Here is a 20,201-nt window from a genome sequence, read left to right on the forward strand (position 1 = left end):
GAGGCACCCCACAGCCCAGGACGCCCCGCTCTGCACACCAGTGGGGCCCAGGGATGGCTGTCAGCTTGTGAGAGCCAGGTATGCACCATCTGCTTTGGAGAGGTGCTCCACGTGTCATTGCTGAGCCTCTGCCCTGGCTGTGAGGGGACAAAGGCTTTCTCAGATGCACCCTCCTGCCCTGGTTTTGGCAACCACGTGAGCTGGTGTGAGGGGTGCAGCCAGCCCCCCAGCAGGGTCCCATGAGCATCCAGACTTGTCAGCATCCTCCCTGGCGTGTGCAGGCTAACAGCTCTGCTAGTGCTTGAGCAGGTCCAGGGGCTGGCACGGGCCTGGGGCTGTTCCCAGCACCGACATGATGGGAGCACTCTGTTTCACAGGGGAAGAGACCCCACACGGGCAGCGAGGCGAGGCTCTGAGTGGCAGCTGGCGGTACCGATGTGCCGCCTGTGCGGGGATGCCGTGCCCCATCTGTTCCACTCTGGGACCCGCGCCCCTCCGCAGCACCGCCGGGCGCTACCTACTCAGCATCCACCCCGCATCCGGCGCGAGGGGGAAAGCAAGGACGCAGCTCCCGTGCGGCGGCGCTGTCCGCGGGGCCGGCCCCGGCCCTCCCCCGGCCGCCTGGCTCCGCCCGGCGCCGCGCCGCCCGCCCGCAGGCCTTCCCCCGCTGCCACACGGGCGGAGCGTGCGAGTAGCCCGCGGCGCTGCTGGAGCTGGGGCCAGGGCCGAGTCCGTGCGGTGGAGCCGGGGCCGGGCCGCTCTGCTGGAGCCAGCGGAACCAGCTGCAGCTGCTGGTAGCGGCGGCGGAGCGGCGGCGGCGGCGGGGCGACGGGATGACGCTCAAGTCGGGGCGCAGCGCCAGCGCCGGCAGCATGCGGACGGCGCTCTCCGACCTCTACCTGGAGCACCTCCTGCAGAACCGGGCCAAGCCCGAGGTGAGCGGCGGCTGGAGGGCAGCGCCGCCCTCCAGCCCCGATCCGCCCCCGCGGCGGCCCCGGCACCCCCAGGGAGAGCGGGTAGGGAGCCCCGGGGTGCCCCCCTCCATCCCACGTCCCTTGTGCCCCTCCTTCCCCGCGGGCCCTTAGCCCAGCACCCTGTGCCCAGCTCAGGCCCGGCACGGAGTCCCCGGGGGTCCCCCTCCATCCCATCCCTCCCGCACACGCAGTGGGGAGCAGGGCCCCTAAAGCAGAGACCCCCCCCCCCCAGTGGGCAGGAGGTGGGCATCTGTCTAGGTACGTGCCCTGTATGTGGCACTGCTGGTCCCCCACACCCCAGGAGCAGGGCTCCTTGCAGGGGGACATGGGGCACCTTGGGGGGATGGTCAGCCAGCGTGGCCCACACAGCACAGCCAGGCAGGGAAGAAGGAGCTGGGGGGGAGGGAGGAAGGCTTCAGCATCCTGCCACGGAGGAGCTTATGCTTGTTTTGCTGCAAAGTTGTAGCTGGCCTGAACTGGAACTGCCTGTCACATGAGCTGATTCAGCTGCTGAGCAACCTCCAGGCCCACAGCACAGGCTGGAGGGGTGGTGGTGTTGGGTCTCAGCCCCAGAGAAGGAGAATGCAACCAGCCCTTCTCACACCTACACTGGGGGAGGGAGTGGGCCGGGGGGGCATGCACACCCCACCTCCAATGGAAGGAGAGCAGGCTGCACCAGCCATCTTGGTTGTACTGGGAGAGCTCCTTTGCCAGCCCATGTCGTTTGGGGTAGCTTGGTTGCAAACGGGAGAAGGTCAACAGTTCCCGGTGCTAAGCAGCTGGTGCTTTTCTCCCAGCAGAGATTTTCGACTTTGAACAGGATTTCCTGATGGAGCCATGGTATAACATGCCTGGGCTAACGTTTCCTTTTGGCTGTGGGGAGCCTCTGAGAGCAGGGAGGAAATTTCCCTGAAGTGCTGTCCTTGCCTGATCCTGTTGGACACTACAGCATCCAAAAGAGGCTTGCTTGTCAGATCTGTCCCACACCAGTGGTTCATGTGCTTTTTATGGCTCAACCCTGGCAGAATGCTTAAAAAAAAAAAGAAAAAAGCTTTTAAAGCTAAGTGCCTGGATCAGGCAGCTGCTGAGAGGAGCTCTCCCATCCCTCTGCCTGCAAGATCCAGGCAGAGGGCCTGTCTTGCCTCAGGCAGAGCAGGGGTAAACTGCCAATATCAGCAAGGCATGGAAAATGTAGGAGCTGGCCTTACAGCTCCCTGGCGTTACGATATATTTATTCCAGTAGAGATAAAGAGAGAGGTGGTGAACTGGGATCTGCCTGGGGCCTTTTAAGAGGAGCTCTGTAGGGCTGGCACCCAACTGGGGTTACGTGTCCTGAGCTTGCCAGTCACTCATGCACTTGTCCCCATGTCACATGCATGCAGAGCGAGTACTGGCCCACGGTAGCTGTGGGCCCCTCTGTGTGACAGTAGGGACATCACCCAGCAGCAGCTCTCGGGAGGGGTGCTGTGTCCAGCTGGCTGCTCCTTGACTGGAGTCAAACAGAGCGGCTGGGAGGTTTCTCTTCCCTATTTCCTCTGGCAGAGCCTCCCACTGGGAAGTGCCATCCTGCGTTCCTCCCGTGGCGGCAGGGCATGCAAACCCTCAGCGAGTGGAAGGTGTGTCATCGCTAGAAAACAAGCCAAAGTGGAGGAAGCCACTTGCCCTCTTCCCTTGAGCCCCACCACATGCCTGCATATCTTTTCCTTATCTCCAAACTGGCAAATACAGATTTACCAAAGAGGTGTGGGCTTTATTCCCAGCTGTGCACCTGGCTGGCAGGGTGACCTTGGGCATGTCCCCTTATCGGCCATGACTCAGTTCCCCAGCTGTAAAATGGGCAGCGAATGTGACCTTTGGGAGTCCAGTGGAGAAAAAGAGGGTACTTCTGGAGAGAGCTGAGCCTGAGGGTGCAGAGGGGACACTGCGCTTCCATGTGGGCAGCGGTTCCTGACATCCAACTGGTGCCAGCTCCACAGCAGACCAAGGCCACAGTCCCCAGGGACCAAATCCTGAAATCACCATGGGCAAAACTAATGGTTGAAAGCCAAGGAAAACTTCTGGGCTTGACCAAAATGAAGTGGGGAGGGCTGGTTCCAACTTTTTCATCTCAAATGCATTTTGCCATGTTCTAGTCTGTAACGGCTGCAGGGGAAAAGCTGTTTCGCAGGGCTTGTTCTGGAAAGTGGGAATGGAGCGGCTGGGCAGCTCCTCAAGATTTCTTCTGTCAGTGTTGCAGTTTTACTGACTCTCCCTTGGAGGTGACTGGTTTCACAAACACATCTGGAAGGCTGCATCAGCCTTTCCTGGTGGGAAGATGGTGCCTTAGCAAAACTGACTGTGCTCCCTTGAAAATCTGGGCCTTCTCCATTGCAGCACTCCATGATCTGGAGTCAGTGCAAGGGCACACAGAGCCAGCAGCATCTTCTGGCCTCCACAACCACTTGTATCACTCCTATTTCTCTGTTCCCCTTCCCACTGCGACCTGCTGGTGTTGCCGGTGTCAGCAATGTAATCCTGTTTGGTTTAAATGCGGTTTGTTTGTTTTTTTAAAAAAAAACTGGATCATATTGCTGGAAGGGGTCTTGGGTGAGGTTGCTCCTGCAGTTGTGCTGGCAGACCTGAGAAGGCAGTAGCCCCCAGCAGAAGGCACAGATGAATTACTTCTAAATGTCCACATGGCTGTTGCTCCACAGCCTGCTGGAGCAGCCCAAAAGCAACTCCCAAGCTCAATTTTTTTTTTCTAGTTTGATCTTTTTACACATTGCTGTGTTTTTTAAGCTGTACTGAGACCGTGATGCACACATCTGCTGGACGGTGGGGAGGTGAGGTTGGAGCACTAGAGGGCGAGAAGAGAGGTTGCTGGGCCAGGACACCTCTGCACCAAACAGTGCCCCAGCCTCCCTGCACACACCCACAGCGATTATAATGTCAGGGGTGATGACTCCTGGAGGGAGCTGGGATTTTGTGGCTCACTGTGGGCAGTGGAGCATGTCTCCCTGCCAGCCAAGAGGGCAATCCCAGGGGATCCTGGCTCCAGGGTTCCCTCCTGCATCTGAGCTGCTGTACTTTGGGGGCCCGCGTGGCAAAGCCAGCAGCATCTGACCTTTCTCCACATGCTCACCAGGGAGTCTTGCTCTTCCAAGGCCACCTGATATTGAAGTCTCTTGTTTAGAGCAGCAAGGAAAGCCCAGGAACTAAACCCCCGAATGTGCCCTTTGTACTACGGTGCTGCTTTCCCGAAGTGCTGCTTCAGCCTCCTGCAAACAAGCTGCCCAGTTAATGTTTGATTTGCCCGGTCGTGTGCAACCCGGCTGAGCCAGCACAGCAGCAGGAACAACCCTGGCAGATGACACTGACCCTGCCAGGGGACAGGATGCCAAGCCCTGGGGTCCTTGCCAAGGATTGCTCCACACTCACTGAATTCCCTGTTGGCAAACACTGCCCAGGGAGCTGGTGCCCTTCCCTCCGAAATCTGGGGTCTTGAGGAAAATGCAGGCAGGGAGCTGGGGTGCACCTCTTTGACCCATGGAGCTCATGGCTCCTCTGTGCATTGCCACATGGAGCAGGATTTGTGCGTGAGGATTTGTACCCTCACCAGCCAGCTGCTGCAAGGCACCCATAGGGCTGCTGGGTGCTCGGCAGGGCCCTGCCCAGCACGCAGCAGCCCTATTGCACAGCTTAGCCCCCCAACCTCCTTGCCCCATGTCTGCCCCAAGGCTGGCTCCAGCGGTGACTGAGCCCAGGGCTGTGCAGAACCAGCAGTGGCTGGTGGCCACGGAGCCGGCTCTTAGCAGCACTCACAGATGTTTGCTGTGGAGCAGCACGTAAGTAGCAGGGTCTGGCCTGCTGCCAGCATGACTCGAAAGGGTCTTGAGGTCACAGGCTATGCCAGGCCAAGCCGGCCGAGGGCATGGCAGCTGCCAGGAGAGTGCAGGGTAGGCAATCTGTCCAGCTGGCTCATGCACATGGAGCATGAGAGCCACGCATGTCTCCTGTCTCCGGCTTCTGGATGCCCAACACCAGGGCTGGAATCTGCTTCCCCATGGGTCCTAGTCCTCTTCATGAGCTGGGCTTTTTCCCATCCCCACCCACCTGCTGCCCAGTGTGGTCAGCAAAAGCCTATGCCATCCCAGCATGGCTCTGTTTGGGGCAGAGGCAGTTGCCAGAGGACCCTGCTGGGTTCAGAGCTGCCATCAAGTGACTAGTGGCTGTCCGCAGGCACAGCACAGAGTTTCTGATGACTAGGCTTGCTCTCTGGGAGTCACCACAGTGTCACTGGTGCTGCGTCAGCATCAAGAGCTGGGTGTTTTCTCCAGCTCTCAGCAAAAAGCAAAGGTCAGGGCTGGGAGGCTCAGCTGGCGGGGATGGTGGGGACGGCATGGACAGGAACTCCCAGCCCCTGGAGCAGACTGTGCTGTGTCCTGGGTCATTGGGCTCTGCTGAGCCTAGGGGTTTGAAGCCAGGGATTGCACAGTGTAACGCTTTCCCAAGGCATGACCAAGATAAGTGTGATCTGTGCTGACTCAAACCACTTCACGGGCACTTTGGCCTCAGACAGGGCTGGAGAAGTTCCTTGTCCTCCTCTTCCTCCTCCCACCTGCTGGCTTGGCAGAGCTGGGAAAGCTGGCAGAGAGCCAGGGGCCAGCTCTAGGCACCTGTGCTGCTGAATCTGACCCTCTGCCCTGCAAACGGCATGGTACCAGCATGCCCTGCTGGGGTTGGCAAGTCAGGCTGGGGGGCTGTGAGTCGCCCTTCTTTCCACCCTGCGAGTCCTTAGCCTGGGCGCTGCTCTGGGCTGGGATTCAGTCTCCTCCTCTATGTTTCAGCTGTTGGCAGCTGGAGCCCACGTGGTCACCTTTTTCCTCTGAGGAGGAGGTTGGTTGGCTCTTTTAGAAGTAGTTGGCTTAAAAATAAATCACGCATCTTCCCTATCACTGCAGCATGGGCACACAGCTCCCTGCGCCCTTCCCACCCCGGCCCGGCCCTGCCAGCACCTTTTCGTGAGGCTGCGACAGTGCCTGTGCCTCGGCACTGGTCCATCCCTCTCTGCCAGTGTCTCTCCTGCTGGCCTGGCTAGCCCTGGCTCTGCCACCCCTGCCTTCAGCTCCCTCCCTGCTTTTCGGCCATTGCGCAGGGCTGGGCCACTCTCAGCCCAGCAGCACTCTGGCACATCCCTACCAAAGCTAATTTTGTTGTGGTTTAGTGCTGTGGCTACATCCCACCAGCAAATGCTCTTCACTCCAGTTGCACCCACACCAACCTCCCCACAGCTTGGCCAGATCTTGCCCCTTGGTGGCATGGGACTGCAGCCTCTTCTCTGCTCTGGGCCGGGTGCCTGCGGTGGGTGAGAGCAAGGTGGGATGGCAGGGTCAGGCTGTCGCTTCCCCAGCTGCTAGCACGGAGCCCCAGGGCCTGGCACTCGGTTGGGTGTTGGCAAGTCAGTGTGTGGTGGGAAGAGGTGTTGGCTCTGCCTGGCTGGGTGTGGCATGCTGGGTTGCTGATGTCACTGATGCGGAACTAAAGCTGGTGAGGAGCTTGCTGGGTGTCCCCGCAGGTTTGCTGGCTGTGGCTCCCAACCCAGGCGCTGCTGGGAGGGAGGGTGCAAGCTGCAAACCAGGCAGCAAAGCTGGCAGCCTGGTGTGGAGTGGGGCAGCCAGGAGGGTTTGCTTTGCCTCGCGGGCTGGCGTGGGGATTTGAGCATGCTGACGAGGCAGGCAGGGGCTGCAGATCAAAGCTGGCCTGGGTTTTGCTGGGCCAGCACTGATTTGGGAGAAGCTCAAGGGAAGTCCACTGCACTTGGGGCTAAACTGGTGCATCTGTGAGCCGTGTGGAGATGTTGCCCAGTGTGCCCAAGGGGTTTAACAGGACTGCACCAGGCTTTCTCAGACCGGGAGGTGGCAGCTCACTTGTGGCAGCTGCATGGCAGAACAGGTTTGGAGCTCTCTGCCCGGGACCCCATGCACCCTCCAACCTGTCCCGGTGCCAGCACTTGCAGGAGACTAAGAACAGAGGTTTCCCCATGGCTTAAAGCCCCTGCTTGGCTTCCCAGTGCTGGCCAGCTGTAGCTGCGAGCTAGGGAGGGGAACAGGGTGTTTCTGGCTGGCTTGGGAACACATTGCCTTCAGCGCCTGGATGTGGATATGGCTCTGCACCGTGTTGGTTGCCCATTGATGTAGGTGAGGAAAGGTTGAACTTGCAAACTGAGCAAGAGTAGTGCCTGGCCCCAGTTCTCAGGGCTGAGTCCCAAACTGCTCCGTTCACTCAGTGAAGCTGTCCTGGGCTTTATGCTCTGCAACAAGCCAGCTATGGGCCAAGTGCTGCTGCAACACACAAGCAGTGTTTGGGATTCGTCGCTGCAGAAGATGATCAGCTGTGGACTCTTTTGGCTTCTGCTACCTGTAGCTTTTCCATAGTTTTCTTATTTCCTTTGTTTCCCAGGCTGGAAAACTGCCCACATCCACAACTTCAAGGGTGAAGCTCTTTTGCTCTTTTTCTTTTCTTGCTTTTACTGTCATCTCCTCCAGCACATGGGTCTCTCCTCCCCCTGTGCCCCACCTGCACCCCAGGCACCCTAACACAGTGGAGTAGCTCAGCCCCACAGCGGGGAGCCAGCACTCCCAGGCCCCATTCAGGTGGAGCCCCTAAACCCCAGTCTTTGTTTTGCCCCGACAGGCCATCACCGAGTCCCTGAACACCATGACTGAGGACATTTATACCAACGGCTCAGCGACTCTGGGCAGCCCCTCCCACAGCAACGGCCGCGACGTGCGGAAGATACGCCTCGTCCAGTTCGAGAAGGTCACAGAGGAGCCCATGGTGAGAGCTGGCAAGATCCCAAAGCCTGGTGGCACCCAGAGGGGCGGAGGTGCAGGTAGAGCCATGCCAATGGGCTGGCCTTGGGGGAGGCAGGAGATCACTGGAGACCTTGGCCACAGGAAGAGGGTGCTGGATCCTGCCTCCTGCCTGCGGAGACCCGGAGCAAGCCTCATCAAAGGGTGGTGACGCTTGTGCCAAGAAGAGCTGCAGGAGGCTGGGCTGGCCAAGCAGGGGGCTTTCTCCCAGCCACTGCGCAGCCCACTGTGGACAGAGGCCTGGAGAGGACTTTGCTGAGAGTGCAGGAGCTGTCCCCTCCAGCAAGCAGTCATGGATTTTCCTGTCTTCCAGGGAATCACGCTGAAGCTCAACGACAAGCAGAGCTGCATGGTGGCCAGGATCTTCCACGGCGGCATGATTCACAGACAAGGTAACAAGGCCCTCGTAGAGGCAGTGTATGGGGTGCACATCTGCAGCTGGTTTCTTTCCATGCAGAGATAAGGCAGTCCCCCAGCACTGCTGGGTTTGCCCTGTGATGTGGACATCTGTGTCCATTCCTCCACTAGGAATATGTCAGGAACTCAGGACTCGCTGGTCTCTCTGCATGGTTGTCATGTTAATACACTGGAGGCTTTAGGGACAAATGAAGGGTTGGGGGAAGGGCTCTCCCAAAAAGGAACCAGAGACTGTCTGTCTCTGTCTTGTGATGGGGTCACTGTAACGAGCGATGGATCATATCCTAGAGACTGCGAGGGAAGCTCTTCCCATTCCTAAAGTGCACAGGTGGTACAGGCTTGGTGTTGATTGGCTCTGCAGACCAAAGGAAGGTGCCAAAAGAAATAAATAGGTGCTATTTTCTAGTTTTGGTTCTTGCCAAAGGGACATGGAAATGAGATGTTCTGTGCTTAAAAGAAGAGCCCCCTTTTCCAGCCTTGGATCCAAGTCGGAAGTCTGAGCTTACCCCTGCCAAGATAATCCAGGAGCCGTTCCAATAATGGTAGTGGAGCATGATATATAGCAGTATATCTGAGGCTGTAATCTGGCTGGGTATATAAACTGAAAACACACAAAGTCAAGAATGCTTGTGTTAAAGGCACTGTAAGGAAGCTGTCATTTGGCTTCAGGTGAGGTACTTGGGGTTGGGTTTGACTTATTCTGAAGCAGGTGCTTTGATCAGCCTAAAGCACTGAAGGACACACAGTGGAAAGCAACCTGATGACCTTCAGACTGGATGAAATGTGTGTATTGGGTGGAGGGAGAAGAATTCATTCCCCTTGTGCTTTAGTCCCACGTGCTTAGGTGACATGTGTGGCTCCACAAGCATTGCCCCGGCAAACACCGCAGTGTCCTGGCCACAGCTCGCCCAGGGGGTCGGAAGGCTGGTGGCATTGTATAGTTTGGGTTTGGTGAGTGGCTCTTGTCCGGTCCTGCATTTTCATGTTTCTCCTGTTGCTGGCAGGCTCCCTTCATGTGGGTGATGAAATCATAGAAATCAATGGGCAGAGTGTGAGCAACCACTCAGTTGACCAGCTGCAGAAGATGCTGGTAGGTATTTGCGTTTGGCAGGGCTGTTCCCCAGGGAGGACCCCCTTTGGCCTGCAGATGTACATGCTGGCTGAGCATTCACCCCCTCCTAGATACCAGGGCCGCTGTGCCAGGGTGCTGTAATACGGCCAGGCACTGGGTCTCTATACACAGCCTTGGTGGTCTGTGCTTGCTGCTTGTTTCTGGCCTCCTGAGCGCAGCAGCGAAGGCTGTTGGCTGGGTCCCTGATGTGCAGATGTGTGTGTGGCTTGGAAACCACCTCTGCTTGCCAAGGCTGGTGTGCAACTCCAGCCCAAGGGCTGGCTGCTCTTGTGGACCTGAGCCGCTCCTTTAGGTCACCTTGGTGCCTGGTCTTTAGGTCACCTTGGTGCCTGGTGGCACCAAGGTCATGGTGATCCTGCCAGGCCCTTGCTAGAGACAGCTTTGGATAGGGTCTCAGACCTGTCTTAGGTTCACACACTGAGGCCATCCTGATCCATGCCCAACATCTGGGACTTTGCTGGAGGGAGGTGGTGGTGGTGCTCAGGACCAGCCTCCGCCTGGCCCTGCTGCAGTGCCATGGTCCTCTCCTGCCTGGTGGCAGGATGTCCCTGCTCCAGACAGCGGGACCAAGGAGGAGCTTGTCTTTGCCTCCTCAGAAGGGCAGTTGGCCCAGGAGGCCCTCCCCAAGCCTCCAAATGTGGTTGTCCCCACGGGACCATGTAGGTCTTGTGAAGCATGTGGGGCAACAGTGCATCTGGCCTGTGGCAGGCAAGGGAGTGCTGTACCTCTAATGTCACCAGGAGGCCAGGAGTGAGAGGCCAGCATGGAGGGGACAGATGGAGGGGACCTGGCAGAACTAGCCTCTCCTCCCAGGCTCCTCACTGGGACAGCCAGGCCAGAGATGATACAGACCTACATGTTCATTCTGGTGATGCTTAGCTGTGCCCACTGACAGCCCCTTGTGGGGGTGTTGGTGTCCCCCCATGGGAATGGGACAAACATGGCAAACCTATGCTGCCACGGCTCTTGGCCCAGCCCCAGCAGAGCTGTTTCTGGCCAGGATGTGGTGTGCCCCAGCATCACAGCATGGCTGGGAGCACCCAGGAGCCTTGCCTTTGCAGGTCCTGGCACTCAGCAGCTCCCTGCACAGGTTGCTGCTGTCGGGCTGCCTCCAGGCACCACCTCCTCCAACTCTTCTTTCTCCCCTTCCTTTGTTCACTAGAAAGAAACCAAGGGGATGGTCTCAATAAAAGTCATTCCCAACCAACAAAGCCGCCTCCCTGCTCTCCAGGTAAGTGCAGCCTCCAGACCTGCGGGCTGTGCCGGGACATGGCTGTGGGGCTGGGTGGGGCCAGAGCAAACCACGGGGGACCAGCACTGGGGAGAGAGCTGTGCTGAGCCAGGGGAAGGACAAGGAGATAGCTGCCTGGTCACCTTGCCTGAGCTGCTGGAGAATAAAGGGACCTGTCCTGTGCTTATATTGCTGCAAACGAGCAGATTTTGGCCCTCTCTGGATGTATTTACCCAATGTGTATGAGCTGCGGCCATTAGAGCCACATCCCCATTACAGGGCCACAGCAGCACCTCCAGGTGCAGCACTGGGCTCTCACTGCTCCCGGCCGTCACTGATGCCCGGTACATCATCCACAAGGTGACATAGGTCCAGATGCCACCAGCACGCCTGTGAGCAGTGAGTGGGAGGAAGGAAGCACTGGGAGAGAGGAAGGCAGCTCCTTGTGCCTGCTGCCACTGCAGGCGGGGGTCACGTGCTGTGGCAGGGGGTGACACCTGCCTGGCTTTGCCTCTGAAGTCCTGCTGTGGCCAAAATACTCAGGACAGTGGGGTAGGCTGGCTCCTCTGCCAAGATTTCAGTGTGTGGTAGCTGGGATGCTTGTCCTGTCTCCAGGTGCAGGAGCCAACCCCAGGACAGCCCCCCCCACCCCCGTGGTCAGGCAGGACTGGGAGAAGAGCTCAGAGGCAGAGGGTGGTGGCTGGATGGTGCTGGGATGGGCTGGGGGAGCCCATGTCACCCTCCTTCCTTACCCAGAGAAGCTGAAGTCTCTGAACATGGTGGCAAGTGAAAACTGGCTCAGTTTCTTGCTCAGTCCATGCTGTCCCCATTCCAGCTCAACCAGCCTTCCATGTGTTTATTAAACACTGGCACACATCTGCCCTTCCCTGCTGTCTATCTGCCCTCCCTGGCCTGACCCAGCCAGCTCCAATTGGCCAGGCCAGCTCAGTGCCAGGGAAAAGTTACCTCTGAGAAAAAGAACACAGTTGCTGGCTCACCCGAGGCTGGCCGTGGGCTCAGGGAAGGACAAGGGACAAACTCCTTCCCAGCAAGTTGTCCTCCTTCTTGCTGTGTCCTGGGCTGTGGTGTTGTCTGCTCCCCAGCACCACAGCTCACAGGCTGCCTACGTCTCTGCTTGGTGCAGTCCACCACTGAGAGCAGACTTTTGATTTTGTTTCAACACCTGGATCCCCATGATCACCTTCATTTCAGGGCCTGGCAAGCAGGACAGTGCAGATCCTGGCATCACAAAGCCCTCCTGCCCTGGCTTGCCCTGCAGCCTGGCAGCCAGCCACTTTGAGGCCGAGTGTCTTTGGGGCAGGTCTGCTTGGGAGGATTCTAATGAGAAGAAGCACTGAGCACTTACAGCTCTCAAGGTCACCTCCAATGTGTTCCCAGACACAAACCACAGCTTTTTGACTTTAAAGACTAGGGCTTCTCATGCTGGAGCCTGCTCAGTACCTGGGCTTCCAGCCCCAGAGAGGGGGCTGGCAGCAGGCAGGCAAATGCTTGCATTTGGAGCTGACCCTTTGCAGTCCACGGGCGATGCCTGGAGCTGTCTGATGCTAACTCCTAATTGGTGTAAGGTAGGGTCTTTCTAAAAGTGACCTGGCTATGTCTGGCTTCGGGTACCAGGGCTGCGGGAGCAGAGGGCTCCAGGCAAGTGCTTGGGCAGTGCTTGCTGTGTGTCATTTGTGTTGATGACTAGCTTCCTGATGCCAGAGAGTGCAAGTATCAGTCCTGAATGGACATTCCACTTTTCTTGTCTTCCATTGTGAGAGATTTCATATCACAGCTTGATCCATATGCTCTGCTTTTCTGGCAGTGAAAGGGAACCATGTTTGTGTCCTGCTGGCCCTGCGCCTCCAGCAGCACTGCTGAAGGAGGACATACTGTGGGAAATTGTTTTAATGTGGAACAAGAACAGCATGGTCTACCCTACCTGGGGAGGATGACTTTCCAGGCCCTGCCTATCATGTCCAAGGACAGGACATAGGCATCACCCCATTCCATCATCCCTTTGCCTGCTTGCTACCTGCTGTGTTTCTGGGATAAATAACTTGATAGGGTTGGGCTCAGGGGAAGCCTGCATTAGTGCAAGCATGAGGCTGTGTCTGAAAGTGCTGCTTCCCCTGTAGAAGGATCTCCTGCTGGTGGTACGACTGCTGGGCAGTCCCAGGCACACCACTAGCTTGGGGCCCAGCACCCTCCTGAGTGATCACAGAAGTCTCAAACAGCGGGGAGCACCCATGACTTGTGGGAGAGCCTGCAGGACCTTGCACCATGACTGGGGGCTCCCAGTAGCCTCAGGACCACAGAACAAAAAACCCCAAGAGGGGAACAAGGGCAATGTGAGGTCTATGCTTAGCCACAGCCTTACTTTGTTTCCTAAACCCTGCATCTCCTTTCTCCCCACCCAGCTTTGTGGGGCTTGGAAAGCAGCAGGGGCTAGGGTCCCTCCTGCAGCAGGGACATAGCTGGAGCCAGCTCTGCAGTCACTGCCTGGGGATGCAGCGTGGGGCTAGGAGCTGGACACGACCAAGTTCAGCCACCCTGCATGGCCATGCTGACTCCGGCCCACTCTCTCTTTTGCAGATGTTCATGAGGGCACAGTTTGACTACGACCCCAAAAAAGATAACCTGATCCCCTGCAAGGAAGCAGGGCTGAAGTTTCAGACCGGCGATGTGATTCAAATCATAAACAAGGATGACAGCAACTGGTGGCAGGGCCGAGTGGAGGGCTCCTGCACCGAGTCGGCGGGACTCATCCCTTCTCCAGAGCTACAAGAGTGGTAGGTCCTTGGATTTGGCCAGAAGAATCTGGGAGTGGAGGCGGGAACAGTGACCATGTGCTACCAGGAGTGTGACCATGTTGGGTAACACCAGCATCACTGCTGGGAAAAGGAGGCAAATGTCCCCTTCATCTGCCACAGGGTGAGCCTTTACCTGTCCCAGCAGCCACCCTGCTCCTCTTTCCCTTGCATGTCTGAGGGACAATCCTGCTGCTCCCCCAGGGCTTGGGGTGACAGCTGGACCATGGTGGTGTCGTCCTCTCTCGGCAGGCGTGTGGCGAGCATCACCCAGGCCAGTCAGAGCGAATCCCCGAGCTGTAGCCCCTTTGGGAAGAAGAAGAAGTGCAAAGATAAATACCTGGCTAAGCACAGCTCAAGTAAGTGTGAGCAGGGCAATGGGCTCCATCCCCAGCCCTGGCCATCACTAGTACATCAGGGGAGGGTCTGTCCTCCATGGGAGTCAGACCAAACAGCCCAGCTGTTGGCAGTGGGACCTTGGGAGGCTACCCCACAGCTGTCAGCTTTTTTGAGTCCCTTCTCCAAAGTCCTCATAGCCTTCAGGTGGCCACAGCTGTGTCCCCATGCAGGTCTGTAGTGGCCAGGGCTGGCTCACATGGGAGCTCAAGCTCCCATGCTCTCCTGCAGTAACAATCTCTGGCACTCCTGGCCCCAAGCTCCTTGGGAGGTCAAGCTCCTGCACCCTCAAACCCCGCAGGCTGCTGAACACAGGGCAGGCAGTGGCCTTGCTGCTGCTTGGCAATTAGGGAGCAGCCCAAAGTGCTCCCCACAGCTGCCAAGCTGTGTCCCTGGTGGGGCAGGGAGCCTGCCCCTCAGCTGCCAGTCCAAACACCCTGTGCTAAGCATGCCCTGGGCCAGCAAAGGCAGGTGCCTGAGGACGTGCTGGCTCCTAGCCCAGCCTGCAGCTCCAACCAGCAACAAACAAGGCCATAAATCAGCAAGATAAATAAAGCTCCCCCTGCAACAAGCTCCCTGCAGTGTCCTGCCCCCTCCCCACCCAGCTCCCACGTCCTACTGTCCTGAGCAGAATTACTGAGCAAGAGCAGCACTGGCTTCTCCTTTGGCAGCTGCTGGTCCAGCTCCCCAGCAACCCATCTGCACCTCACATGCTGCTTGCTGCTGAGGCTGCTGCCCTTTTCCCCAAGCAGCCAAAGAGGGATGAGCTCCCAGCCCAGTCCTGATCACTCCCTCCATTTTGCCTGAGGACCTGGATTCAGTCCAATGCCACACACAGTCCTGCTGCTGCAGCCAAGCCAGCTCTGACCACTTGCTGTCTTGTTTCTCCTTCACCTCAGTTTTTGACCAGCTGGATGTGGTTTCATATGAGGAGGTGGTGAGGCTGCCTGCCTTCAAGAGGAAGACTCTGGTGCTCATCGGTAGGTCCTGCCCCAGGCATCCTCCGCAGCACTGGGGCTGCATGTGGTGGGGCCTGGGGGGAACCAGTACTGGACAGGGCCTGGGGCAGTGCTGCCCTTCAAAACCTAATAAGCTCTAGGGAGCATTTCTTCTGCCTGCAGCAGTCACCAAGCAGGCTGACCTCCTCCATGCAGCTTTGTGCATGGTCTGGCACCTGCACTGTGATGCTAAGGTAGAGTTAATTCAGGAGTTTCCAGTTCCCAAGTATCTTTATGGATAAATTTTATTAAAAGCAGCTCTGGTCTGCGCAGCTTCACCAAAGCAAGCACACACTGGGGGTGCTCAGCGTTTGTCGGTGGACTCCTCAGGCATGGGCAGCCCATGCAGCCCAGCCACGCTGGCCACGCAGCAGGCACCGGTCCTGTCTGCAGCTGGGGCTGGAGTGTGCCCAGGACAGGGAGAGCTTCTGCCAGGGCTGGAAGACACCACAGACCAGCTCAGAAAACAGATCCCAGGCAAGGCCCCAGGAGCCCTGCACCTTTCCTCAGACCCAGAGCTGCAGAGGGGCCCCAGCAGCTCCTGCCAGGCTTCTCTGAGCCCAGCTCCAGTGTCCATCCCTCCTTCTGCAGGGGCCAGTGGCGTGGGCCGTAGCCACATCAAGAATGCTCTGCTCAGCAACAACCCGGAGAAGTTCATGTACCCACCCCCATGTAAGTACCCAGCCAGGGTGCAGGGCATAGCACAGGGCACATTTCCTCTCACCTTGAGCCAGGACCTTCTGAGAGCAGATGGGAGGTGGGGAGATGTTCCTCCAGTGCAACCAAGCCCCCAGTATCAGAGACCACCACACAGGGGACTGTAGGGCTTCCCTGCCTGCTGTCCCACAGGCTGAACCTACCCACAGATGGCTGCAGGGCTGCTAACCACCCGTGTTGCAGAGATACCTCACTCTTCACATCCCAATGGCTCTCCTCAGGCTGGCTGAGTTCCCTACTTGTCCCAAGCAGGAAGGAGTTGAAAGGGGATTAGTACAGCCTAGTCTTGAGGTACACAGGTCCTCCATGCCCTAGCCCTATGCTCAAAAAGGGAAGGCAAGATGCCCGTGTCACCCAGAGCAGAGGCTGGCTACTCTGTTCCCCAGTCCTTCTGGGGGCCAGCGCTCACTATCTCCCTCCCTCCCCAGATACCACACGCCCCCAGAAGAAGAATGAGGTGGAGGGGAAGGACTACTACTTTGTCTCCACCGAGGAGATGACCCGGGACATCTCAGCCAATGAGTTCCTGGAGTTTGGAAGCTACCAAGGAAACATGTTTGGCACCAAGTTTGAAACAGTACACAAGATCCACCAGCAGGACAAAGTCGCTATTTTGGACGTTGAACCCCAGGTAGGGAGCAGGGGAAAGGGTGGGCAGGACAGGAGCTGCCACAGATTGAACTACCTGTGTGCTGGCTGTGACTGTCCCTGCCTTCCCTGGTGCACTGCCCACCCACCCTTCCCAAAGGAAAAAGCTAGGGAGTGCTGGGGTGGCATTTGCATTCCCAAGACATGGGTGCAGTGAGGGTATTCCCTGTCACAGCACGCACCTAGCTGTGACAGCAAGAGCAGGGCCAGGCTGCCATGGGAGTGGGGGTGCAGGGCCAGCGTGGGCCCCACACAGGGACCCTTTCCCTTCTCTGACACCAAGCATGTAGGTGCTGCAGGGCTGGGGATGCCCTTATGTCCTCCCCCATGAGGTGCAAGGGAAGCCATGCTGGGACTCCTGCTGCAGCTTCACCCAACTGCTCTCACGTCACCTGGCTACCCCCAGGCTCAGGAGTCCACCCAGAGAGCCCATGGCCCCAGACTAGGGGTGGCCCCTTTAGCCCACCACTGCATCACAGGCACCATCGCACCCTGGCTGGGGGGCAGCATGGGGTAACGGGAGACAGCTCCCACACTGAGGAATGACCACACTCTGGTAACTACACCCCTCTCTCCACAGACCCTGAAGATCATCCGCACAGCTGAGCTCTCCCCATTCATAGTCTTCATTGCCCCAACAGACAAGGCAGAGCAGGTGAGTGGCAGGGCACCAAGTCCAAGTCCCCCTCCGGCCAGGCTTGCCTGCCCATGGCGGGGGGGGGGAGGGCGGCAGGGAGCCTCCTGCAGCAGCCCAGAGCTCTCTCCCTGCTCCACGTCTGTCTGCATTGATTTTTGTGGTCCAGGAGAGCAGGGCAACTTCCTCAGCCCAGACCTGAGAAACAGGAATTGGTGATTCCTGCAGCTGTAGATTCTCTCCCAGATTGACACCCCCCAGCAACCATTATCTCTGCAGCATAATCAGCCACTAACATGTGGTGGGGTGCACAGCCCCAAGCACCCAGGGCCATCTCCAGCTGCAGCAGTGCTGCAGAGCAGGAACATTTACCCTTCCATCAGCTATGCAAATGGGACATACAAACAGCAGTTCCTTTCAATTCTTTGCCTCATTAAGATGCTCATCTCTCCAAAATTAGGATGAAAGCAGCACTGATGCTGCAGTTAACTCATGCAGCGCCAAGCACTGCAAGTCTGGCAGCCACGTGCTGCCATTTCCCAGGAAGCCCCCAATGCAGGGAGCAGTACTGCCTACCCTGCCCTGCCGCAGCCTGGACGCGCTCCCTGAGGGCTAACCTCCACAGGGAGACGGGAAGAGATGGGAGAACAGGGAAACCCACAGAGCTGTGCTCCCTCTGGACTCATGGCCAGCCAAGGCCACCTCTCTCAACCTATTAATTTGGGGTTTGTAAAGCTTAAGATACAGGTAGTTTGCAGGGAGGATATTTATGCAGCCTTCAGAGCAAGCATTGCACAGGCATTTAGAGGCACATTAACCTGCAGAGAATTGTAAAGCCAGATGCAGCAGGCTGGGGGGGGGGGGGGGGGGGGGGGGGCAAGCATCAGGGCAGAAAGGGCAGTTCGGCAGCCTGCTGCCCCCACTTCCATGCCTCATCACCCACCGCTGCCTCCAGACAGAGGAATTAACTACTGCTGCAGTGAGCAGGGCCAGCCCCACTGGCGCAGGCACTATATATAGCTAGCTGACGCAGCTCAGGTAACTGCTTACTAGAAGGGATGCAGCAGAGCCAAAATGTGACCAACCCAGCAGAGCTCACATGACCCCAGCAAACTGCTTATTGCTCTCCCCTCTCCACTGCCAACAGCTGCCAGACAACACACAGTAGAGCTGCAGTGAGCACAGCACCCCAAGCTCATTCCCCACTCTCCAGGCACAAAAGCAGGGAGCCACCTACCTTTCAAGTTCCTTAGGGAGATACGTGGAAATTGGTCTGGACTTCACTGTTGAGGGCACAGCTGCCCACAGAGACACACTCCTGGGATGCCCCTGCTAGCTGGGGAGCCGTGCAAGACTAGCCACACCAGCAGGAGGGGACAGGCAGTTTTGCTTTTACTATGAAGAAATTTAACTCTATCCCAGCCAAAACCAGCAGAGGAAGGCTGGTACAGCTCTGTCAGCTAGTTCTGTTCTGGTCAAAAGCCAGTGGGGACTATCCCGCAGGGATCCTACCTTGAAACCAGCCTTAGGCCTTGAGCTGGCTACACTGCATGGCATAGTAACGAGCAGCCTGCTGCTCAGTGTACCTTCTCCTCCCAGGGAGCTTCCACGAAGCATTTTAAAGATAAAATACGAGACCAAGCAGGTCAGGCCTCACTCTAGCAGGTAACCTGATGCTCCCAGCATTGCCTAAGTTCAGCAAAACCCCCAGACACACGTTCCCACAGATCACACAGCAGCTCCTAGCTTGTCAGACAAGCTGCAGAGATTCTCTGTGCTCTGATATTTGGCAACCACTTGAGTTGTTTTGGTGGTGGGAGGGAGTTTTCCTGTTGGGGCAGACTGTGAAATTCCCCTCCTCCCCAGCCTCCTGAGCACTGTCTCCCATTTCTTGCAGTCAGAGGCTTTGCAGCAGCTCCGAAAGGATTCAGAGATCATCCGGAGCCGATATGCACACTACTTCGACCTCTCACTGGTCAACAACGGGGTGGAAGAAAGCCTCCAGCTGCTGCAGGAAGCCTTTGAGCAGGCCTGCAGCTCTCCACAGTGGGTGCCCATCTCCTGGGTCTACTGAGAGGGCATCCAACCCCAGCTACTTCACATCAACCATCCTGCAGCCATGGGGAGAAACTTTCTCCTCAGCTTCCCCCAATCTACACGCAGCCCAGCACAACTCCCTTCCTCTGCTGCTCCATGGACATGGTCTCAATTGGTTGACACACACACAGTCTCCAGATCTCCTCTCCCGGGGGATCACAGGACAGGGGCTGCCCAGGGGATGGCCACCTCTGGCAGCACTGCAATGCAGTCTTAAGTTAGTGGCTACAGCAGAGCCCAGGGCACCCTGCTAGCTCAGAGCACAGCTCTCCACCTCACCAGGCAAGGGAAAGCACAGTCCTGCTGTAGCACCCAGCTGATCTTCTCTGCATCAGTCCCAAGGGAAGTGGTAGAGCAGGGGCTTTCCAGGCAGATGTCCCCTGCCATTGCAGGAGTGCGTACTGTGCCACAAACACCTCAAAAGCCTGGCTGGTGTCCACAAGGCTTCAAGGAAGCCCACAGCTTAGGAGGCTTCACACAAATCACACCAGAGCTCCTACATCCAAGGGTTTCCCCTTACAAATGGGGAAAAGCAGAAAAAAGCAAGTGTGGATTTGAGAAAGGTGGTGTGGAACATGCCACCCCCTGGCAGGTCTCACCCCATGCTCTGAGGTTGGAGTTTTCTGATTCACCCTGTGCAACTGTAGTTGTAAAAACTCATTGTATTTAAATCCTCGCCATGCAGCTTGGATTGTTACCACCTGGCTGGAGAAACTCAGCAGCAGCTGAGGAAGTCCCATAGACCAAATCCCAGAGGGACAGTTCAATGGGTAAATTAGATCCAGCTACAAGCATCTCTTGCATGCAGTAGAACCAGTGTCTCTACAAAGATCATCCAGGCATGTTTTCCAGAGTCTACAGTGTCTCACACATTGTATGCAAACATAAAAGCTGCCCACACAAAGGGGTTGCTTCTTTGGCAGGAGTGTACTGACGCACAAGCCCCATCACGACCACGTCCGGGAAGCATCACCATGGTTTCTGGGCAAACCATAGCCATCATTTAGGTGAAAGAAAGAATCTCATCTGTGTTCAGTAGTCAGCTAGGGGAAAGGGGAAGGGGGTTAAGAAGTCTTGCGCAATTTTTTAAGGATGCCAAAAATAAAATCTGTTGATGTGCAATAGGGACCTTTGTTCTGATCCACTGCAGGGAAACAATGAGCAGCAATAAACGTGTGCTGAAACATTGCTGTGACTGGTGTTTTACCTCTTAGGCTGAGCACTTGCTCACAGCTGGAAGTCTGCTCCCACCTCCTTGACCCTAACACACTCAAAGTTAGGCAGGCCAGGACCAAA

General features: G+C 57.2%; 1 protein-coding gene across 1 annotated transcript; it reads left to right on the forward strand.

Moving 5' to 3' along the window:
- The first annotated feature begins 661 nt into the window (after positions 1–661).
- Positions 662–20,093, forward strand: MPP1 (MAGUK p55 scaffold protein 1). The gene is made up of 12 exons (XM_075513388.1): positions 662–935; positions 7,647–7,790; positions 8,139–8,217; positions 9,247–9,332; positions 10,537–10,605; positions 13,201–13,397; positions 13,668–13,774; positions 14,711–14,791; positions 15,401–15,481; positions 15,955–16,157; positions 16,755–16,829; positions 18,706–20,093. The coding sequence occupies exons 1-12, from the start codon at positions 834–836 to the stop codon at positions 18,880–18,882; spliced, it is 1,401 nt and encodes a 466-aa protein (XP_075369503.1). The 5' UTR covers positions 662–833; the 3' UTR covers positions 18,883–20,093.
- Positions 20,094–20,201: the final 108 nt, after the last annotated feature.

Source organism: Mycteria americana, chromosome 10 (genome assembly GCF_035582795.1).
Source record: "Mycteria americana isolate JAX WOST 10 ecotype Jacksonville Zoo and Gardens chromosome 10, USCA_MyAme_1.0, whole genome shotgun sequence".
Taxonomy (NCBI): Eukaryota; Metazoa; Chordata; class Aves; order Ciconiiformes; family Ciconiidae; genus Mycteria; species Mycteria americana.